A 19,186-nucleotide genomic window follows, 5' to 3' on the forward strand; every position below is an offset into this window, starting at 1 on the left:
CAAAGCAGCCATGCACTCTGTATTTTTTGCCCCTATGTAGTTTAACGGAAAAACGAGTGACTGCTAAGTTGCTATCAGCACTCAAGTGTTATAACATTTGGGGCCACGTCACCATCTTTTGTTCTCCAAAAATTCTTTCAGCAAAACTGTGCAGAAGAGCGAGCACAATACAAAAGCTTACATATTTCGATGGCCACGAGGTTTTACAAAAACAGCAGGTAAAAAAGAATGCGTTCAATAACCTTGAAAAGTGTTACTTTTCAACACCATCGGCATCACGACACAAACCTATATAAAGATGCGCACCTGAAACCAGGTTGATGCAAAACACGCTTGAATCAGTACGAAAGGCGCTCCAAATGTGCTACATTACCTTTTCGGGCAAAGAGATACCTCTTGCTCGCTCGACGCTCCGACTGCTGAGCCCCAAAGTCAGTGTTGGTAGGCAAAAGCAATGCCAGTAGCTTTACAACGAAATTTTAGACGACATCCTACCACCAGGTCACAGCAGGGAATAACCTTACACTGGCAAGCTGCCTCAATTTATATCGAATGTATGCAAGGCACAACACGCTGACCGTCCCGCAGGACACATACGAATGTTGCGACAGTGTTAATCAGGTACGAGCGACTGGTTACACCACTGGTTAACACTATGGTTCTGACAATAATGACAATAATAGCTAAGCTTCTATAGGCCAACTTCCATGAAATTCAACAAGCAAAACCAGCCAGCAAGCCAAAGCAGGCAGTGACGTTGCAATAATCGATCATATGAGTGAATCAATCAACAAATGACCAAGAATAAATACAGTGAGAGGAGGTGGCAAATGAAACCATTCCGGTGTAAGTCCTCAGTGCCGATGAGCGAAATAGATCGCTAGCTGATGCAACGGGAAATGAAACACAATTTGGATGTGCGGAATGCAGTGCAAAGTTTTCTGAAAAATCACGGCAAACAATGCCGATGTTTTCTCATCTTACAAAACTCCAAATTTCGAAATAGACGAGGTAGAAGACAGAACTTCAAAAATTTGAAGCATTTGTAAATTTACCTGTCTTACTAATACATGTGATCAATGAATTGCCTTACCAGACAACCTTCTTCGCCCCTTACTGTTTCAGTTCTGCAATTGCTATTTTATTTATATCCGTATTTCATTTTATTTGTATCTGTATTAACCACCTTGTTCGGACCTTGAGTCTGCAGTATTGAATAAATAAATAAATAAAATTATCATGAATGCGGGAAACAGTTGCACTTGCAAGCCATCTGTTTCGCTAACTCACGCGAAGCTACAATACTTCATTGGTTTCAATATATGCATTCTTTTACCATTCTTATTCTTGCTAATTTTTTCAATGATTCACCAACATGAATTGTTATCCCGATGACTCTGTGCGTTCTGGCTTGTTTGCCAGTTTCGCTTGTTGATATTTATGAAGTTTGGCTGATTGAAGTTTTGCTACTGCTGTAAACATGGTCGTCATCCATTTCTACTTCTTTGCCTTCTGCTTAAGTGTCCGAGTGTCACACTTATAGTTGTGAAATACACGTCATGTCTTTCTTTGAAACATTAGATGGCATTCTGACATGTCACTTTTCACTGTAAAGGCAGTATGGTTGGTGCCGTAAAATTCATTTTCAAGTTGAACGCTCCTCTGGTTGACTGCATTCTTTCGTCCTCGTCCTTGTGTGGCGCTGTGTTTCCCAGCTAATGTCAACAAGAACCAATGTTGAATATTTGGAGCGAGTCAGTGAGTGCACAGTGCAAAAACTGAAAGCTGCATATGATTATGGTGCATCAAGAAATTACTCGATGTGCTCCAGTTATGAAACAAGCAGTGCGTCGAAGACACAAGAAGGCCAACAAAAAAAAAACGGCGTGATAAGGCCACGAACACGTTTACGGCAGAGCTTGGTATGTGTGCCACTTCCACCACCGTTGCCGATAAGCTCTCAATTTGCACTGAGGCAAAGCATGTCAGCCGACGTGCAGCCCGGTCAACCCAGAGAGAGCGCACTGCATTCAGGGAGAATCTCTGATGGGCGCACAGCTTTTGACGAAATCCGCCAGCATATCTAGTCACTGACAAAACTTGCCTCATCGTGTAAGCTAACCCTACGGAAATGGAAACTGAAAGAGCGGCAGTTCAGTGGATGAAGAAAATAAATGCTTCTCACATTCTGAATCGAAGTACGAGCACATTAAAATATGGTTTTGGGGCAGAAATCAGCCGAAGATGAATCATTCTCTCGTTTATTTTTAGTGAGCCTCCTCACCTAGCTAACGTCGTTAGTGCAAGGGTTCACAAGCAGGACTAACACAGGGAATCAAACGGATATTGCTTTTCTCAAGAGTTAGTTCACTTTAAGTACAAATGAATGGTAAAAGAACAGACGAGACAGCGAGTGGCACTGGAGACACACCCAAGCAGAAAGGATCACTTTTAGAAACTGCATGACGAACCCTTACCTTACTCCACTCTGTCCAAATGATGCAGAGCTTGTTGACATCGAAGAACATTCTGTGCTGCCTGCTTCTGGGATTTTGCTTTCTGAGTGCATCAGCAGTGATGAAGAACATGTAGACGACTCGTGCTGTGCTGAGGTGGAACGGTTTTCTTCGTTCGCATTCAGGAAGAGTGCACCGGCAGTGGGTGGTCGAGTGACAAGTATATTCGGAAGTCCTTGGCTCTTTGGCCCCGAAGAAATCTTGGTCCTGCCTGCTTGTGGGTCCTTGGTTTCTGTGTGCACCGTCTGTGATGAAGAATTGGCAGACGACTGCTTCTGTGCTGAGACGAAACTGTTCTCTTTGCTCACATCTTTGAAGGGTGCACGGGCAGTAGGTGGTCGAACGACAAGACGTACCACTCGGAAGTCCTTGGCTCTTTGGCACTGAAGAAAACCTGGTCCTGCCTGCTTCTGGGTCCTCGGTTTCTGTGTGCACCCTCACTGATGAAGAATCGGCAGACAACTGCGTCTGTGCTGAGACAGAACTGTTTTCTTTGTTCACATCTTTGCAGGGTGCACGTGCAGTGGGTGGTCGAACGACAAGACCACTCGGAAGTCCTTGGCTTTTCGGCACCGATGAAAACTTGGTCGAGCCTGTTTCTGGGCTCTTGGTTTCCTTGTGCACCATCAGTGATAAAGGACTGGTAGACGACTCGTGCTGTGTTAAACCGAAAATGTCTTCTTTGTTCACATTTTTGGAGATTGCACGGGAAGTAGATGGTCGAACTACACGACCACTCGTAAGTCCTAGGCTCTTTGGCACCAAAGAAAACTTGGTGCTGCCTGCTTCTAGGTCCTTGGCTTCTGTGTGCACCGTCAGTGTCGAAGAATCGGCAGACGACTGCTTCTGTGCTGAGATGGAACTACTTTCTTTGTTTAAATCTACGGAAGGTGCATGGGCAGTGGGTTGTCGAACGACAAGACCATTCGGAAGTCCTTGGCTGTTTGGCACCGAAGAAAACTTGGTGCTGTCTGCTTCTGGGTCCTTGGTTTCTGTGTGCATCGCCAGAGATGAAGAATTGGCATACGACTGCTTCTGTGCTGAGACGGAACTGTTCTCTTTATTCACATCTCCGCAGGGTGCATGGGCAGTGGGTTGTCGAACGTCCAGACCATTCGGAAGTTCTTGGCTCGATGGTTCCAGGAGGGGGTTCGTGGTGGACGCTGCGCTCGAAGCCGCACCTAAAGCTGGCAAACAAGTTGGCTCGGGATTTGGTATTGGATCCTCTTGGCACCCTGGAAGCGTTAACAAGGCATAAAGCAATTGAAAAAGCACTCAAAATCTTTAGAGCAATAAATAAAGGAATAAGACGGTCTTGTATCCTAATGACAGCATGCTTCCTGAGACACAAGGAATTAACTTGCACAAACACAACTTACAAGATTGATGAAAAGTCGACTTCACATGTACTACCAGTATAGCTCAGAAAATTTTCTTCTCTTCGATTTATAGTACATCCATCTCAGTAATGATAATGAAACACAAGAAGGTGTCTCCAGAAAGAAAACGAACCTAAACATTGAAAAGTCACGAACGGCTCTACCACCGTTTGTAACAACAATTCATCATGCCTTTTAATAGTACAGCAACATGCTTTGCTGGATCTCCTTGCACGCAGTCATTGTGCACTCGTATTCTCACGCAAGTCCGCAATGCCAGAACCAAAAGGCCCACACGACGCTCCATCAATCGGCAGGGTCACACAGCCTGAAGACTCATTTAAATGTGGCAAAAATCATGAAAATTTCATTCACACATCGAATTCTTCGAGGAAACTCGTCGGAGTGTTTTGAGCTTTGTTCTAAATTTGCATATCATATTTCGCTAAACTGCATTGCGAGGTTCAACAGGAACATGTAAATTCAGAGGTTGTTTGTCACCAAGACTACAAGTTAGAATGGGATGGTAAATGATAACAAAAGGCTGCGACTAAGAAACATATAACATTCTTTGTTGTATGTAAAACGTTATATATATATTAGAAATACACCGTTAAAATAACATTGAATGTGGAACATTAGTGCAACATTCAAACAAAACATTGAACATTGAATATTATATTTCAAACATTAAAGAAATGTTAAAATTGCACAAAGAATTAACATAACAGGTAAACATTCCAGTAATGTTCATGTAATATTTTACCATCATTATTTGCCAAAAAAGCCCATTAACCAAGAAATTTAATAACTTATAGCTGCAGGGAAATACTTCATGATGTACAGAGAAAACATTAAATTTCATTTAAGAAATGAAATTGGTGTTTGCTAAGTGATACCAGATAATGGTAGTTACAATAACATGTAGTGCAGTCAATCTGTGGCTATTCTTCAATTGATATTGCAACTATTCTATGCACGCTTATGAACTGGTTTTACTGCTTGAAATGTCATGAACAGCTGTCATTTGGTCATGTATTTGTAGTAGCTTTCAAGTTTCTCACACATCACTGTGGTATATATTATATATTACAGCGATGTGTGAGAAACATATGTACATATGTACCATGGACGTCGGCGTGAATGAGTCAAGTCTTGGCGGGAGGGGGGGGGTTGCATTGCCGTGGGGGAGTGCTGGTGTGGCTTGGGCAAATGATGCTTTAAATGTGCATGCCCCTGCTGATTCCCAAGAACACTGGTGACTCACAAAAGGTTGGCAAAACAGTAATGCAATTTTTTTATTGAGGTCCCAATGCTTTACATGCGGGAGTGAGCCAAACAATTATTGTAAATGAAACAAAGATTCTAAGGCTTCGCTAAGGCTATCCAAGTTTGAATGATGGTGATGCTCTTAGAAAGACCGTTCCAGTCCTGGGTGGTCTAGCAAAGGAACGACAGTGCGTCACGGTGCAAAAAAGAGGTAGGTCGACAGCCTTGTGATAATGTGTGTGGGCTGAAGTATGATGAGCAGTTTGGAAGTTATATTGAAATGTATGCATTCGGTACTACAAGTACATTCTAGTGATTGTGCATTGCAGGTATACATTATGTACGCCTGAGTTCGTCCTTATCTAAGCAACACTAGCTGGTACAGTACGAGTAACAGTAGGGTAATTGGAACAGATTAATATAACTTCACGGTTTAGGTCAAGCTCCATAGACATCATTTGGGCTGCGTTCAAACTGCAGATGATTAATTTTGGGCCAATTCATGTTTTGTAAGCTCAAAAATTTGACTCATGGAGGGGCAAAATGCAAGTTATAATGAAAATAGCCAGAAGATTTGTAAGTGTTGTTAACTATCTTACTACAGAAGACGTTTAGATTCTGGTAATTCTTAAAAGACAAGACACTTAAGATAATTGAGAGACTACATCGTAGCGTGACCTCACCAGGGCTTTTGCGATCCTTTAGACTTCTATCAGCGAAGCTGTTTAGGAAATTGTGAGTCGGTGGAAAAAACTATCATTATAAAAGGTATGTGACTCTATGCAGTCTACCAGAAAACTATCATCATCATAAATGGGTATGTGTGACAGAAATTGGGAAAATCTTACTACTCGCCCCTGGTTCACTAATAATGATGAAGGCAACAGTTAGCCCAACAAATCGCTTTAAAGTAACAGCGAACCGAAGACCCCTAAGCCCCTATGAGAAAATACTAGGAAATGAGAAAGGCAACAGCAGCGGCGAGAAGACCCCGAAGCAATGGAAGGCCTGTGCTAAGGACATGCCTATCGATCTATAAAAGGTGTGGACGCCCAGTTTCAGGTAGAGTTTTTGTCTCTGGAATTGGAATAACCGTGTCGTGCCTGTGACTGTCTATGGGCTTCTTTGATCTAAAAAATCAACGTAAAAACAACCTAGCATCACCTAGCTAAAGCCTAGAAGCAACCATATAAGTCTTCACAATCGTCCAGTTTTGCTGTTTCAAGCCTCGAGTGGCCTAGTACAAGTTTTGCCAATTTTTGTACGTCACTGCATTAGAAGCGACATAAATATTGTGTATAGTTTCCGCATCCACCAGAATATGAGATAATTTAAGGGGCTTTTATATTTAACATGTCAAAACATTTCTCATCTCAGTAAGAATTACTGTTCTTAACAAGTATGGTAGCGCGAGCATGTAAAGAATGCTCCTCATTCTGGCTTGTTTTCATTCACCGTCTAACAATCAGCAGCCAAAGCTACAGGCAAAATGCCAGAGGGTAATCTACAGTCATCAGTAAGCTTAGCTCGAATGCTCCACAACATGTCCTGAAGCACTTTGGTTGACACCAGCGCCACGCAGCTTTGAGTTTTGTTGCCGAGGTGTTACGCATCCATGCCAACATACAATCCAAGCTTACCGAGCTATTATCTAGGCAACAGTGCCCAGTGTTCCGCGGTTCGCCTCAGTCAAGCCAGTACAAGACATGCCGCAGAGCGTTCGAGTTAAGCTTTCTGACAATTGTACGGTGCAATGTCGTTTAAAAACACCAGATCGACAATTGTACGGTGCAATGTCGTTTAAGAACACCAGATAGTTGAAATTCCTAAAGCTCTCTGCTACAGTGCACTCATATTCATATTGTGGTTTTGGCATGTAAACGCCCCGATAATATTATTATTAAAACTATACAAAGCCAGACATAAGGACATGACAGTGAAAGTAGTCTGGCTGTTTCAATTTCAGTGCATAAAAGAAAACAGAGCAGTAGGAACATTTAACATGAGCAGTCATGTTGTACATTCTCTGTGTGCAGTCTGCTCTTGTGCAACAATATTTGAACAAGAGCCAATACTAGATTTCACACCGGTTCTGTCATGTGCACCTTGAAATTGTGTTAAATTAATGAAGATATGGCAACTCGGTCAGGATTGTAGGCACTGCATTAATAGGATGAGGTTAGTTTCTACATTTAATCTGGAGCACAGCCCGAATGAAACTGACCGAAAATGAGACGTTTAATGAAAAGCATTACGCTAACGTAACTCCTTAGCCAGAACAACAACAGGGAAGCTACATATATGAGACGTAACGCAAGTGTGCCAGTAACACACCTCGTAGGCTGTACAACTACATGCAGTCGGCCACTCGGTCAAAATAGCTGAACACTAGTCAGAAAATGTCCTGCCGAAAGTCAATCCGTGCACAGACATGACATTGCAACCAACAAAATATGGTCAACGGGCACATTCTCGTCTTCGCCGCTTCGGTGAATCATGAATGCAAGGCGTGAAGACAGCGCGCAAAGGCAGTGTGCAGCTGGGCTAGCTACCCTTGCTCAGCCGCACCACGAACTGAACCTAATTGATAACACGCTGAACAGAGTAAGCACATTCCAGGCAACATGCCGTAAGGTGGGACAGGTTGGCACCGATCAATGCACCAACCACCTTCCACGATCAAATCAAAAGCACAGTAGGCGAGCGCTGAGAGTCCCAAGATCTGTGAAGGCCAAACTGTGCGCCGAATGTCAGAATGTCGCAACACGAACAAATCACGAACGAACCCTACAGTTTTGCAGATGATGCACACACACTCCATACGTTTCGAGACGATGGCCCACATCAAAATTTGTTACCATTACGATCTTTTACGACGCTAATTTCACCAATGGGTCATTGCAGCTCTAGCGCAGCTTGCTTTACGGCTCTACTTAGTGTAACAAGGCGTTGACTGTAACCACTTAACCACAGAACCTAGTTTTTTACAATTTAAGCCACTTCACGGGTGCAGCCCCGTTTTCACCTCTGTTTTTGCTCAACTGAGAAAGTAGCGCTAGTGAAATTTTACTGATGCTTAAAAAACATACTTTATTTAGTTAACAAAAACTTCCTATATTGAATTACAATCTGTTTTGTTTTGCGAAAATGTTTTTTGTTTCAGCACTAGCCGATTTAATCAGATGCAGCGCTTAATTTTTATATGTTTTGGCTCAAGTTGGCAACCATGAAAGCGTCTTTCTGTTTTCTTGGCGAGCGTAGACGATCGTGACGACGAGACCGGCAGGCTTTTCGTTCACGCTTGTGAAGATAGTATATGAAGGCAAGCATAAATGACTTCATTGCACTTTAAAGCTGCTACTCTCGATGAAGTGAAACTACAGCATGAATGTAATACCATCGTCACTGCGCCATGGCTGATACAAAAGCCTGCGCCAAGAACTGCGCCATGGCTGACACAAAAGTACAAAAGGGGTCAACAATTTCCAGGCCACGCTGCCATAGAAATACATGAGATAGTGACCTAAGAACTTTTGACCAACCCTGTACGTCCCACCTTTTTACGTGCACCTCAAACGCTAAGCGACGTTTGCGTCTATACATGAACCACTGATGGTGTGCCCCCGTCACTTTCTATAGCGTTAAAAGACGCATGCCAAAACGGACTACTTCGCGTAGTGCTACATGTGGAGAAACTCCACCTCCGTAGCTTTCCGTGCAGTGCCAAGAAAAGTTGTTGCTTAGTATAGCAGTTAATTTCAGTCATTCTTTTGTTTTGTGTAATGGTTTACACTAATCTAGTCTTATCAAGAGCCAATTGTATAATTCGCCATTTATTCGAGTGCAAGCATCAGCAGCCAATCTGTCAAACTTTATTTTCTTTCTTTTTCTGTGGTAATATGCTGTGCCTTTCTTTTGTTCAAAAATCGACATGACAGTGCAATCATATGGTACATTTTTTTCTTTCCATCAGTTCTTGCAAAAGTGCTCACGCAGGTTGAGCATCTAAAAATGCAGCTAGATGCACAAAGTGCAGTTCTGACAAGAATTAAGCATCGCCTAAATCAAGACACCACAGTTGAAAACACCATGGATTTAAATGAAATGCCCCTCTACCCTGCTACAACTGAGGAAGAATTGAGGACACTTGAAGCTAGTCTTGAAAACAGCATCATTTTTGCTGCACTGGTAAGTGCTGCTGTTCATTGCAGGTGCTGCAAGCTGGTTCAACAATAACACAATGAGTTGCTTCAAAATTCCAGGACTACAAGAGTATTATGTGAATCTTTTTCAACATCTTTTCATTCAAGGTGAAAGAACTGGGCCAAATTGGAAGTTGTGACATGAGCACGACCACAAAAAGAGTAATGAGGCTTCTTCATGACAGTGTAGCGGTACTGTACAGCTATACTGAAAGAAAAGGCAAACGACGGGCAGCGGAGCTCAACATTGTCCGTCTTGTATTTGGTAAGGGGACGCAAATTTTTTATGTCCTGGTGTACTTATTACTGTTCGTGAAAAAAAAATGATGGTCCTTGTTGCTATGCATATTATTTCCAGCTGCTGTACGTATAACATGCAAGGCAACAGATGCTGAGATCAGCCACGTGATTGGCAATTGGTTACGCTTTGCCAATGCAAGGCTTACTGCGTCCAAGGCAAGCAAAAACTTAACGTTTATTATTTTATCATTCAGCCGAGCTATCACCGTTTTTGTCCTTGCCACCTTTAGGTTTATGGCGTAACTTTTTTACAGGCCTTCCTGTGTTCTTTTGTAAGAAAGAGAAAGTCGTAATGTTTATACTTACGCTTTCTTTTATAGTTAATCTTACTTAGAATGTAATAATATATATATATATATATATATATATATATATATATATATATATATATATATATATATATATATATATATATATATATATATATATATATATATATATATATATATATATATATATATATATATATATATATATATATATATATACCGTAATTACTCGAATCTAACGCGCACCTTTTTTCCGGTTAAGTTCATAAATCGCATGCGCGTTAGAATCGAGTACGAACAAAAAAATTACGGTCAATCTATTGCCATCGACAAATCCAAAATGGTTGCCCCCTACATGCGTCGGCATGGCGCGTTGGCCATTTCTGCCTATGTGTTTCCCATGTGCGGCACTTCGTACGTGTGCTCGGGAGTTCGTCATCTAGTAGTGCATTAGCATCGACGGCATGGAAGGGCCGACTTTAAAAACTCGAGTGCATCACGATGCCGCTTTTAAAACAAAAGTCATCGCATGTGCAGAAACGGACGGAAATCGGGCCGCATCGCGGTCGTTCGGAGTTCCCGAAACGTGCGTGCGGGACCGGCGGAAACAAAAGCAGAAGATTGTCGACAGCAAAGCTTCACGCAAAGGCTTCAGTGGACCACAGCAGGGTCGGTTTCCGCAAACTAAAGAGCCGCTTGGCGAATATGTGCTTGAGCAGCGAGCGGCACAGCGGCCCGTGACGACAGAACTGCTCGAAGTGCGGGCTATGCAATTAGTCTTAGAAAAAGGTCTAATGTGGAGCCAGTTTAAAGCGAGCAGGTGCTGGCTAACTAACTTAATGAAGAGGAAAGGCTTTTCCCTCCGAAGGGGAACATGCATATGCGAAAAGTTTTGCGGAGGAGTACGATGAGAAGCTTCACAGTTTTCAGAGGTTCGTCCTAAACTTGCGGCGCAACAACGGCTACCTGCTTGGGCAAATCGGGAATGCCGATGAGACGCCTCTTTACTTCGACATGCCTGGCACCACAACCGTCGAGAAGAAGGGGGCGAAGCAAGTTCGCGTGCTGACATCGGTCCACGGTAAAACTACAGTGAGGGCAATGCTCTGTTACACGTCAGATGGGCACAATCTTCACCCGTACCTCATATTTAAATGGAAGATGCTCCCGAAAGGAGTCGTTTGTTCGAGTGGTGTGATCGTGTGGGCCAGCGAGAAAAATGGGTGCGCATTGCAATCGATGTGTTACGTTTTTTTTTTTCGGGGTGGAAATCGGGTGCGCGTTACAATCGAGGGCGCGGTAGAATCGAGTAAATACGGTATATATATATATATATTACAAGTTCAGTTATGTTCTATTTTTGAATCAAAAGAAGAAAAAATGCAGCACATAACAACAGCTTGTGGTAATCAGTTTTATGGGAAGCAGTCTACGAGTGGTTGTGCTGCAATTTTTTGCTTTAAGTTAAACATACAAGGTTGGTAGATGTGTTTTGGTCAGTGCAGTGGTTATGTGCGCATAGGGTTCTTACTAAGCACGTTGGTTACACCAGCTTTATTTATTGCGTACAGCTGGATCCCTGGGTTGTTAGATGACAGTATTTTTTTCACGCCAAAGATACCTGATGCCTTGTCTTCAGGTTTAGATGAGACTAAATGATGACACGTTATACTGCTTATTTTTTTCTGTCTGGTTAGAGCGCCAGTAAAAAGCACCAATTTGGATGAAAGCAGATGGTCTGGGTTGTATGGGGGCTGCCATACTGCTGTAGGTCATCTTGGTTAGGGAGGCTATTGCGATTACCAGCTGGTAATGGCTACAGTAATTCAGGGTTTGCCAAGTACATGCCAAACGTACTTCTTATAGCTGTAGCGTCTCATGCAAGAAGCACAGCTAAAACCCTTGTATATGCTTAATGAAACAGCTTTGCCCGGAACTATATTGTATATACTGCACAAGTCTACTGCCAGTGTATTCCGCGTAGCTCCGGCAGCGCTGCAAGGTATCTGCTTCCATTCAGTGATTCAGTATAAGTAAGTCAAAAGATTTAAATTTTGAAGTGCGGTCAAGTGCAAGCAGGCAGCAAATGACAACATATACCATCGAGGGACCACCATGGCGCTATCAAATGTGACGTGTGATGTAAACCAGGAAGGTAGCACTATTGCAAGGCAGTGCTGACAGTGAACATTATTGGTGGTTGGACAAAATTCGAGTTTTTAAACAGCTGCTGCGAACAAGTACTTTACAGAGCACTTACAAGGCTATGTGCATTAATTTTGCCCCGCCGCGGTGGTCAAGTGACTAAGGTACTCGGCTGCGGCGGCTGCATTTCCGATGGAGGCGGAAATGTTGTAGACTCGTGTGCTCAGATTTGGGTGCACGTTGAAGAACCCCAAGTGGTCGAAATTTCCGAAGCCTTCGACTACGGCGTCTCTCATAATCATATGGTGGTTTTGGGACCTCAAGCCCTACATATCTATCTATCTACGTGATTAATTGTGCAGTGGGGGTGAATGGTTTTCATTGTCCTATAAAAAGCATCTGTAATGTTTGTGCTGCTACTAAAGCTATTATGTTTGTTTATTATCTGCAGTAATTCCTGAATATTTCTTGTTTTTGCAGAACAAAGTGCCGCGGCTTGCTTATTGATGGCAGCCAAGCCTCGGATGAGCATCGAGGAATAAAGTATATAAGGGCATCATGCAATAAAATATATTTGCAATCAAGACATGCAGTTGAGATGTGTTAATGCTGCCAAACAGCTGCAAAATGTAGAAAGTCGTTGAAACTGCTGATTAGAGTGCTTCGAATCAGTCTGGTTCGGTCCATGCATATATATACAAGCCGCTAGCACACATGCGTTCCATAAATAATTTAATGTACTTTAGAATACCCTACTGCATGTTGAACATGTGCTCCAGCTATGATTCGCAAGTTTGTCTTTTCAGTTAAAAAGACTTGTGACATTGGGCCTGTTTTCAGCGTTGCATGAGCATAATTTACAATAATTCTTAATGTTTTATAAATGTTACGGGAGTGTAACTTGTAACGTCACTCTTACGTTTTGCTTAAAGTTATGCAAACGTTATCATAACGTTTTATTAATGTTTACATTATGTTTAAGATAACATTATTTCAACGTTTATTCAGAACGTTGGCAGAACATTTAGTTTCAATGACATTAACAATATTGTTTCAACATTAAAGCTGAACGTAAAAGTAACATTATTATAACGTATTTGTGCTACTTGGGTTCTAAATTCCATCCAACCAGCATTTATTGCGGGTTCACGTTTGAGGTTCGGCTGCCCTGGGGAAAACTCTCTCGTTGGCACAGCGTCAGGCTGTGGTCAGCACATCTCAGGTACAAGAAATAATACATCTTTCAAGGTTTAGGTTTATTTACAAATTCGTTTGCACAAAGCAGGATTCATTATAAGGAACAATATGACAGCAAGCTGCTGCCTCTCTTCTAGCCCTGTCCCCTTTAGCATGCAAGTTTTGAAAAGTGGCAAACTACACCCACCCGTGGCGCTGCCATTTTGCACGGAGGATGTGCTGCTACTACCATTGGTGGGTTCGCTAACAGTCGGTGGGGTCGGAGTCGGCGGGGCTGCCTTGGTGCCCGCGATGCCATACACGTGGTAGTACGAGAGGAGCCACAACGCCTTGTCGACGTCACCCAGCGTTTCCTTGAGCTGTCGGGATACGTCGTCTTCCCGGTCTGGGGCCACCTGCAAGCACAAATTGAAATAAGGTGCGGTGCCAAAGAAATTTGAGGCTACAGCAAGCTCCTTGTAGATTTTCTTGCAGTGTAAGCCCCCTTCCCGCCCCCCCCCGCACAAAATGTCAGACACGGCAAACGCTAAGTATAGGTTTTTCTTTTACTTGCCTTTCAAAGTGTACTTACATGCTCAATCTTGATTGATGGATATGTGGGGTTTAATGTCCCAGAACCACCTTATGATTATGAGAGACACTGTAGTGGAGAGCTCCACAAATTTTGACCACCTGGGGTTCTTTAACGTGCACCCAAATCTAATCACACGGGCCTACAGCATTTTCGCCTCCATCAGAAATGCAGCCGCCGCAGCCGGGATTCGATCCCGTGACTAGCTGGTCAGCTGCCGAGTAACTTACCCACTACACCTCCGTGGCGGGGCGTGCTCATTTTTCCGATCAAGACTCATCGCTAGGACGTCCGACACTGATGTAGTTCCATAGAAATAGCAGTGAAAGGTGTACTGACACCGTAGCAATTGTGTAGTGACGTGAGTGACCTCCTGAGTTCAGTCACGAACATACTGGCAAAGTATCAGCGGTGACCACTAGCGATAGCAATTGTCGTCGTGTTGTGTTTTGCTCATACTTCTGTGGAACACGTGTGTGAGAGCAAACTCTACTCAGAATGATGTGCGTCACATGTTCGTGTGATGACTTGAGCAAGTAACCTAAACTACTACTACGTACCTGGTGAACTCGTTGCCTAAAAAACGAAATTAAAGTTGCTCATTTAGGTAAGACAAAAATTAATTATTTAGCGACAATACTTATTTTGTATTCGTGTTTCATCTTTCTGCCTACTGCTTACACGAGTATCATTGGTTGCTTTTGGAGGAAGACGTATCAGGGTGGTCGCATACTGGCCCCAAGCCCCATGTACTACAGCAATTACGAGTAGAAGCCACCAAAACTTCGCTCGTACAACTGCTGCTGCACAAAACTTGTGCAACAAATACTATCATAACTGTGGGAAATGAAACAAAAAAAAAATGTATCTCTGTGAACAGCAATGTTAAAAGGACTGCCAAAGCGTGTTGTTTATCAGCCTTGCATATATTTTATGTGCCTAATGGTTACATGTGAGAAAACCTAGTCATAAGCTAACCGGCCCTCGGCAAGGTAGTCTTAGCTTAGCATGTCCGAGAAGCCCTCATCATATCCAGCCTCCGCTTCTCCTTAATGTACTTTTTTTAATATAAACTTCTATACACGTTATTTTTTCTTCCCTAGAGATAATTTTCAAACCATACACATTTATTCAGCTAGTTTTCTTGAAACTGAATTATCAAGAACTTATTGCAGACTTTTTTTATCATGTCCTGTAATGAAGGACAAAATGCAAGCTACCCTTTTCTTGTGATGTCACAGGCAACATCAACTTTCAACTTGAAAGCTATTACAGATGCTGGCCATGTCAAGCTTTGAGGAATTCACCCAGCCCAACACATGGTCAAACGGTACTGCCGTCTCGTTTTCGTGATCTTATCACATGTGTACTGTGTTTATACGAATGTGGCGTAGCTTTGTGACATCACCACAGCTGTCTTTTTTTGGTTTTAATAAATTCTTTCCCCGTTATTTAGTATTATTGATTTTATTTTTTTTGGGGGGGGGGAAGCAGCAGCTAAAGCTGAAATTTCTCAGTGAGCACAACGAGAAGTCATTCATCTTCAGAATTCGGTTCCTAACTCCTCATGAACCCAGAACGTCTAGCACCTACACTCTAAAAATTTTTACACCCAGAAAGGTGTATTTGTTTTGTCTCATGGGCCCTTATAGGGTTTCCAAGAACACTTTAAACAATAAGGTGTTCAGAAACACCCTGAAACCGTAGGGTGTGAAGAAACGCTACACCCTACTTTAGTAGGTGTTTATGAATACTCCTAAACTGTGGGTGTTGGATGAAGCTACACCCATGCGAGTGGGGTGTACACTGAAAACCCCCTTGAGACGATGGCAGTTATATGGATAAGTATACTTGATCAAATGAAGCGCAATTAACGGGCAACAAAAGTAGAGACACAGGAGGTGATTCTTAGACTTGTGTGTTGAGGAGAGCCGTTCACAGCACTTCATTCCATCAAATATGCGTCACCAACTGGCCCAAGCCTCAATTGTTCTCAGGGAGAAGCATATATGAACCTTCTCTGCGGCTGACAAGGAAGAAGGAAGATACTGGTGTCCCCCACTGCACTTATACCTGCATGCATGCAGCTGATAAATTAAGGTGCCATGGTCTTGAATGAGCTGCATGAGACCAGTGTATATATGTGTACGTAGACTGGGCCATAAACGACAGAGACACGGAAGGCACTTACACACACACACACACACACACACACACACACACACACACACACACACACACACACACACACACACACACACACACCACAGTAGTGTAGTGCAAGCAGTAACCTGTAGCGTAAGGTCCAACCGAACATAACGCCGAAGCAAAAAACAATTAAGCCCATATGTTAACATCTGCCTTTATTATAGAAAAACTGAAAATCTGTCAAACAAGACTCTGAGGGCATTCTGTAAAATTTTGAAATATGTCACGGGACCAAGTTTCCTTCTCTCTATACTAAAAATTCATTTTTTTTAATACAATAAATCTCCACAACTTTCAATACATTTGCGCTAGTCGGGCAAACGATTGAGACGTATGGCGTTTGACACCTATACAATAGAAAAAAACACGTAGAATGAGTAAGCGAGTTTCTGAAGTCACATTTGCAACCTATTACATCTCGCAGTATAAATTTCAACTTAAAAAAGAGAACATTCAACAACGTAGTGTAGTGGGGTTGTATTGATGTAATGTCAGTGTTGGTATACTTCTGACTGCAAAACCACAGCTCGTCACTGCTGCTTGCACAGTCATCTTCAGCTGCTGAGATGACTGGTGCCTTCGAGAGAAGTGGGGCGAAGCTGTTCTTTCTGTACAGGAAATTCAATCCCGGAAACCTAAAATAAATACACAAGGAACAATGACTAAAATTTCACAAAGAGTGCAACATACAGTGTGCGCCATGCATAACTAACTGCTTTCTTATGTGTAAGTGTAAATTGAGTGCATAGCAAGCATATTCAGTGGCATCGGGATCCTATGCAGTGAGAAATGCTAGAAAAGGTATGCTGAGCAATAAACACCATAAAAATCGCGCTGTGGCAGAATAATTATGCCTTTCGTGCTGTAGACATGAACCCTACTTTACTCTTTCAGCTTGCTCGTGCAGGCAAATAAAAAGGTGCTGCTCCAAGTTGATAATGTTCCATTAGCTGCATGCAACGACCAATCTAAGTGAATGTCAAGTTCTATGCTTAAGTATGCATCAACACAGCTGCATGTGTATTTCTGCAGATCTACCGTGGTACTCATTCGATTAGTTTATTAAAAGGAATAGTGTACGACGTGCAACAACATATACATATTTTATCTGTATTGCACAAAAGCACAATGCCACTGAGCATACATGACGGTATGCGCATTGAGAAGGTATTCAGTGCATGTAACTTCAAAATTGAGTACTGTACAGTTACGTATTAAAATGCAAATGATACTAGTGTTCTTGAATGGGCTGACATTGACACAATTATATAATGGAAGAATTGGCTATTGGGTCATTCCACATCAGACGTCCCAGCCATTTTGGGGACCACTGCAAATGTATTCGAAAAAAAAATCGCATTGATTTTACTGCATTAAACAAGATAACTGCTAGAATATTTCGCAGACAAATAATTTATTGGTCACGTGGCTGCCTCCTGAACTTCCCGGAATCTTGTCTGGATGTTTGTGAAAAAAATTATTTAATAAGTATATCTTCTTCCGTGCCAAATTCGGTCTACAAGTCAAGTGAAGGGCTTGCGTAAAGTGTTTGAAGCTCAGTAATATTATTACCATTTTTCGACCACGTACGCCTCAAATAATTTGGCCAAAATGTGTTATATCTGCATTTTTCTATATCAATACTGCACTTTGAATGAATATCTGAGAAGTGAATGCTTAATCCACATAACGTATATTTGGAGGAAAAAATATTTTAGACCTCTCAAGCTGTCAAACTTTACGAAAAAAAATCGCAAATTTCACAAAATAATTGTTTTGTCTATAATGAGACGCAATTTGCACCATGTGGTGGTTGAATTAAAATAGACTTTGTACCTAAATCGAAGCAAATAAACAGTTCTTTTCATGTGCCAAATTTTGTCATCGCAATTTATGTTTTGAGAAAAAGATCACAGCATATCCACGGAGTGAATGATGATGAGTGGGGCGTAGCGTTCGTCCGTCCGGACGCACAAACGGATGGACAGACAGTCTGACGCGAGTATGGACGAACAGAAAGACGGACGGACTCACGGACAGACCGACACACGGAAGCCCGGACGAACGGATGCACAGCCGAACGGACGAAAGCACAAATGTACGGACGAACGATTCGCCCAACGAATCATCATTTTGTCCATGTATATGCTGTGAAAACCGCTAACGCTATCTATTGTGCAACTCATCAAGTGGCTACATAATACTAGTACGACTACAGAGGAAGGAATGACCCACGGCCTCAAGAGCTTTGCCCCTAAATGATTTTTGAAGTTCCAATTTCCCCATTCGCCATTTCGTCATACAGCAGCTGACGCCTCGAAGTTCCCCATTGCCGTTGATGGGAAAATTCAAAAAATATTTTATTCCTTGAAATAGAAGTTGTAATGATGGAACTTGTCACATACAAAACTGTTTATTTGCTTTCAATTTAGGTGAAAGGTGATTTTTAATTGGACCACCACATGGTGCAAATTGCATCTCAAACAGACAAAAATAACCATTCTGTGAAATGAGTGATCTTTTCTCGTAGAGCTTAACAGCTTAAGATGTCTAAAAATTATTTTTATCAAAATATCTTTTCTGTGAAGTAAGTAGTCACAGCTCAGATATTCATACAAAGTGCAGAATAGCAATGAGAAAATGCAAACATAACACACTTTGGCTAAATTCTTGCAGACATATGTGGCCGAAAATTTGTATAATATTGCTGAGTTTCAAACACCTTACATAAGCTCCTTTACCTAACATGTACCAAAATTGGTATAAAAAAGGTGCGGTACTTGTAAAATATTTTTTTTTCACAAACAACACTCAAACAAGTCTGGAAAGTTTGAAAGGCAACCACGTGACCAAAAACTTCTTTCTCTGCAAAATATTCAAGCAGTTCACTGTTTTCAGTGCATTAAATCAGCACGATTTTTTTTTTTCAAACACATTTGCCATAGCTGCAAGATTGGCTGGGAAATGTCGAATAAAGTGACCCTGTTACCTTCACTCAATGACCATTGCATACTGTTAAATGAGGGCCATTTGTTTCAATCATGCTGTCAGGGTAAGAAAGCATAACTCCTTCCCGATGCAGCGTAGGCTGTTCAGTGGCTGTGCGTGTTGTGTTCCCAGATAGATATGC

At 42.1% G+C, this 19,186-nt stretch overlaps 1 protein-coding gene across 1 annotated transcript in view; it reads right to left on the minus strand.

Annotated features, from left to right (window-relative positions):
* Positions 1 to 14,109, minus strand: part of LOC142772324 (uncharacterized) — a 33,784-nt gene extending 19,675 nt beyond the window's left edge. Inside the window, exons 1-4 of the mRNA XM_075874524.1 lie at positions 14,079 to 14,109; positions 13,465 to 13,761; positions 2,478 to 3,751; positions 1,609 to 1,715 (exon numbers count right to left, since the gene is read on the minus strand). Coding sequence (XP_075730639.1) covers positions 1,609 to 1,715; positions 2,478 to 3,751; positions 13,465 to 13,761; positions 14,079 to 14,109 — 1,709 coding nt within the window. The remainder of the gene's footprint in view (positions 1 to 1,608; positions 1,716 to 2,477; positions 3,752 to 13,464; positions 13,762 to 14,078) is intronic.
* Between the last annotated feature and the right edge of the window lie 5,077 nt (positions 14,110 to 19,186).

This window comes from Rhipicephalus microplus, chromosome 9 (genome assembly GCF_043290135.1).
Source record: "Rhipicephalus microplus isolate Deutch F79 chromosome 9, USDA_Rmic, whole genome shotgun sequence".
Classification (NCBI taxonomy): Eukaryota; Metazoa; Arthropoda; class Arachnida; order Ixodida; family Ixodidae; genus Rhipicephalus; species Rhipicephalus microplus.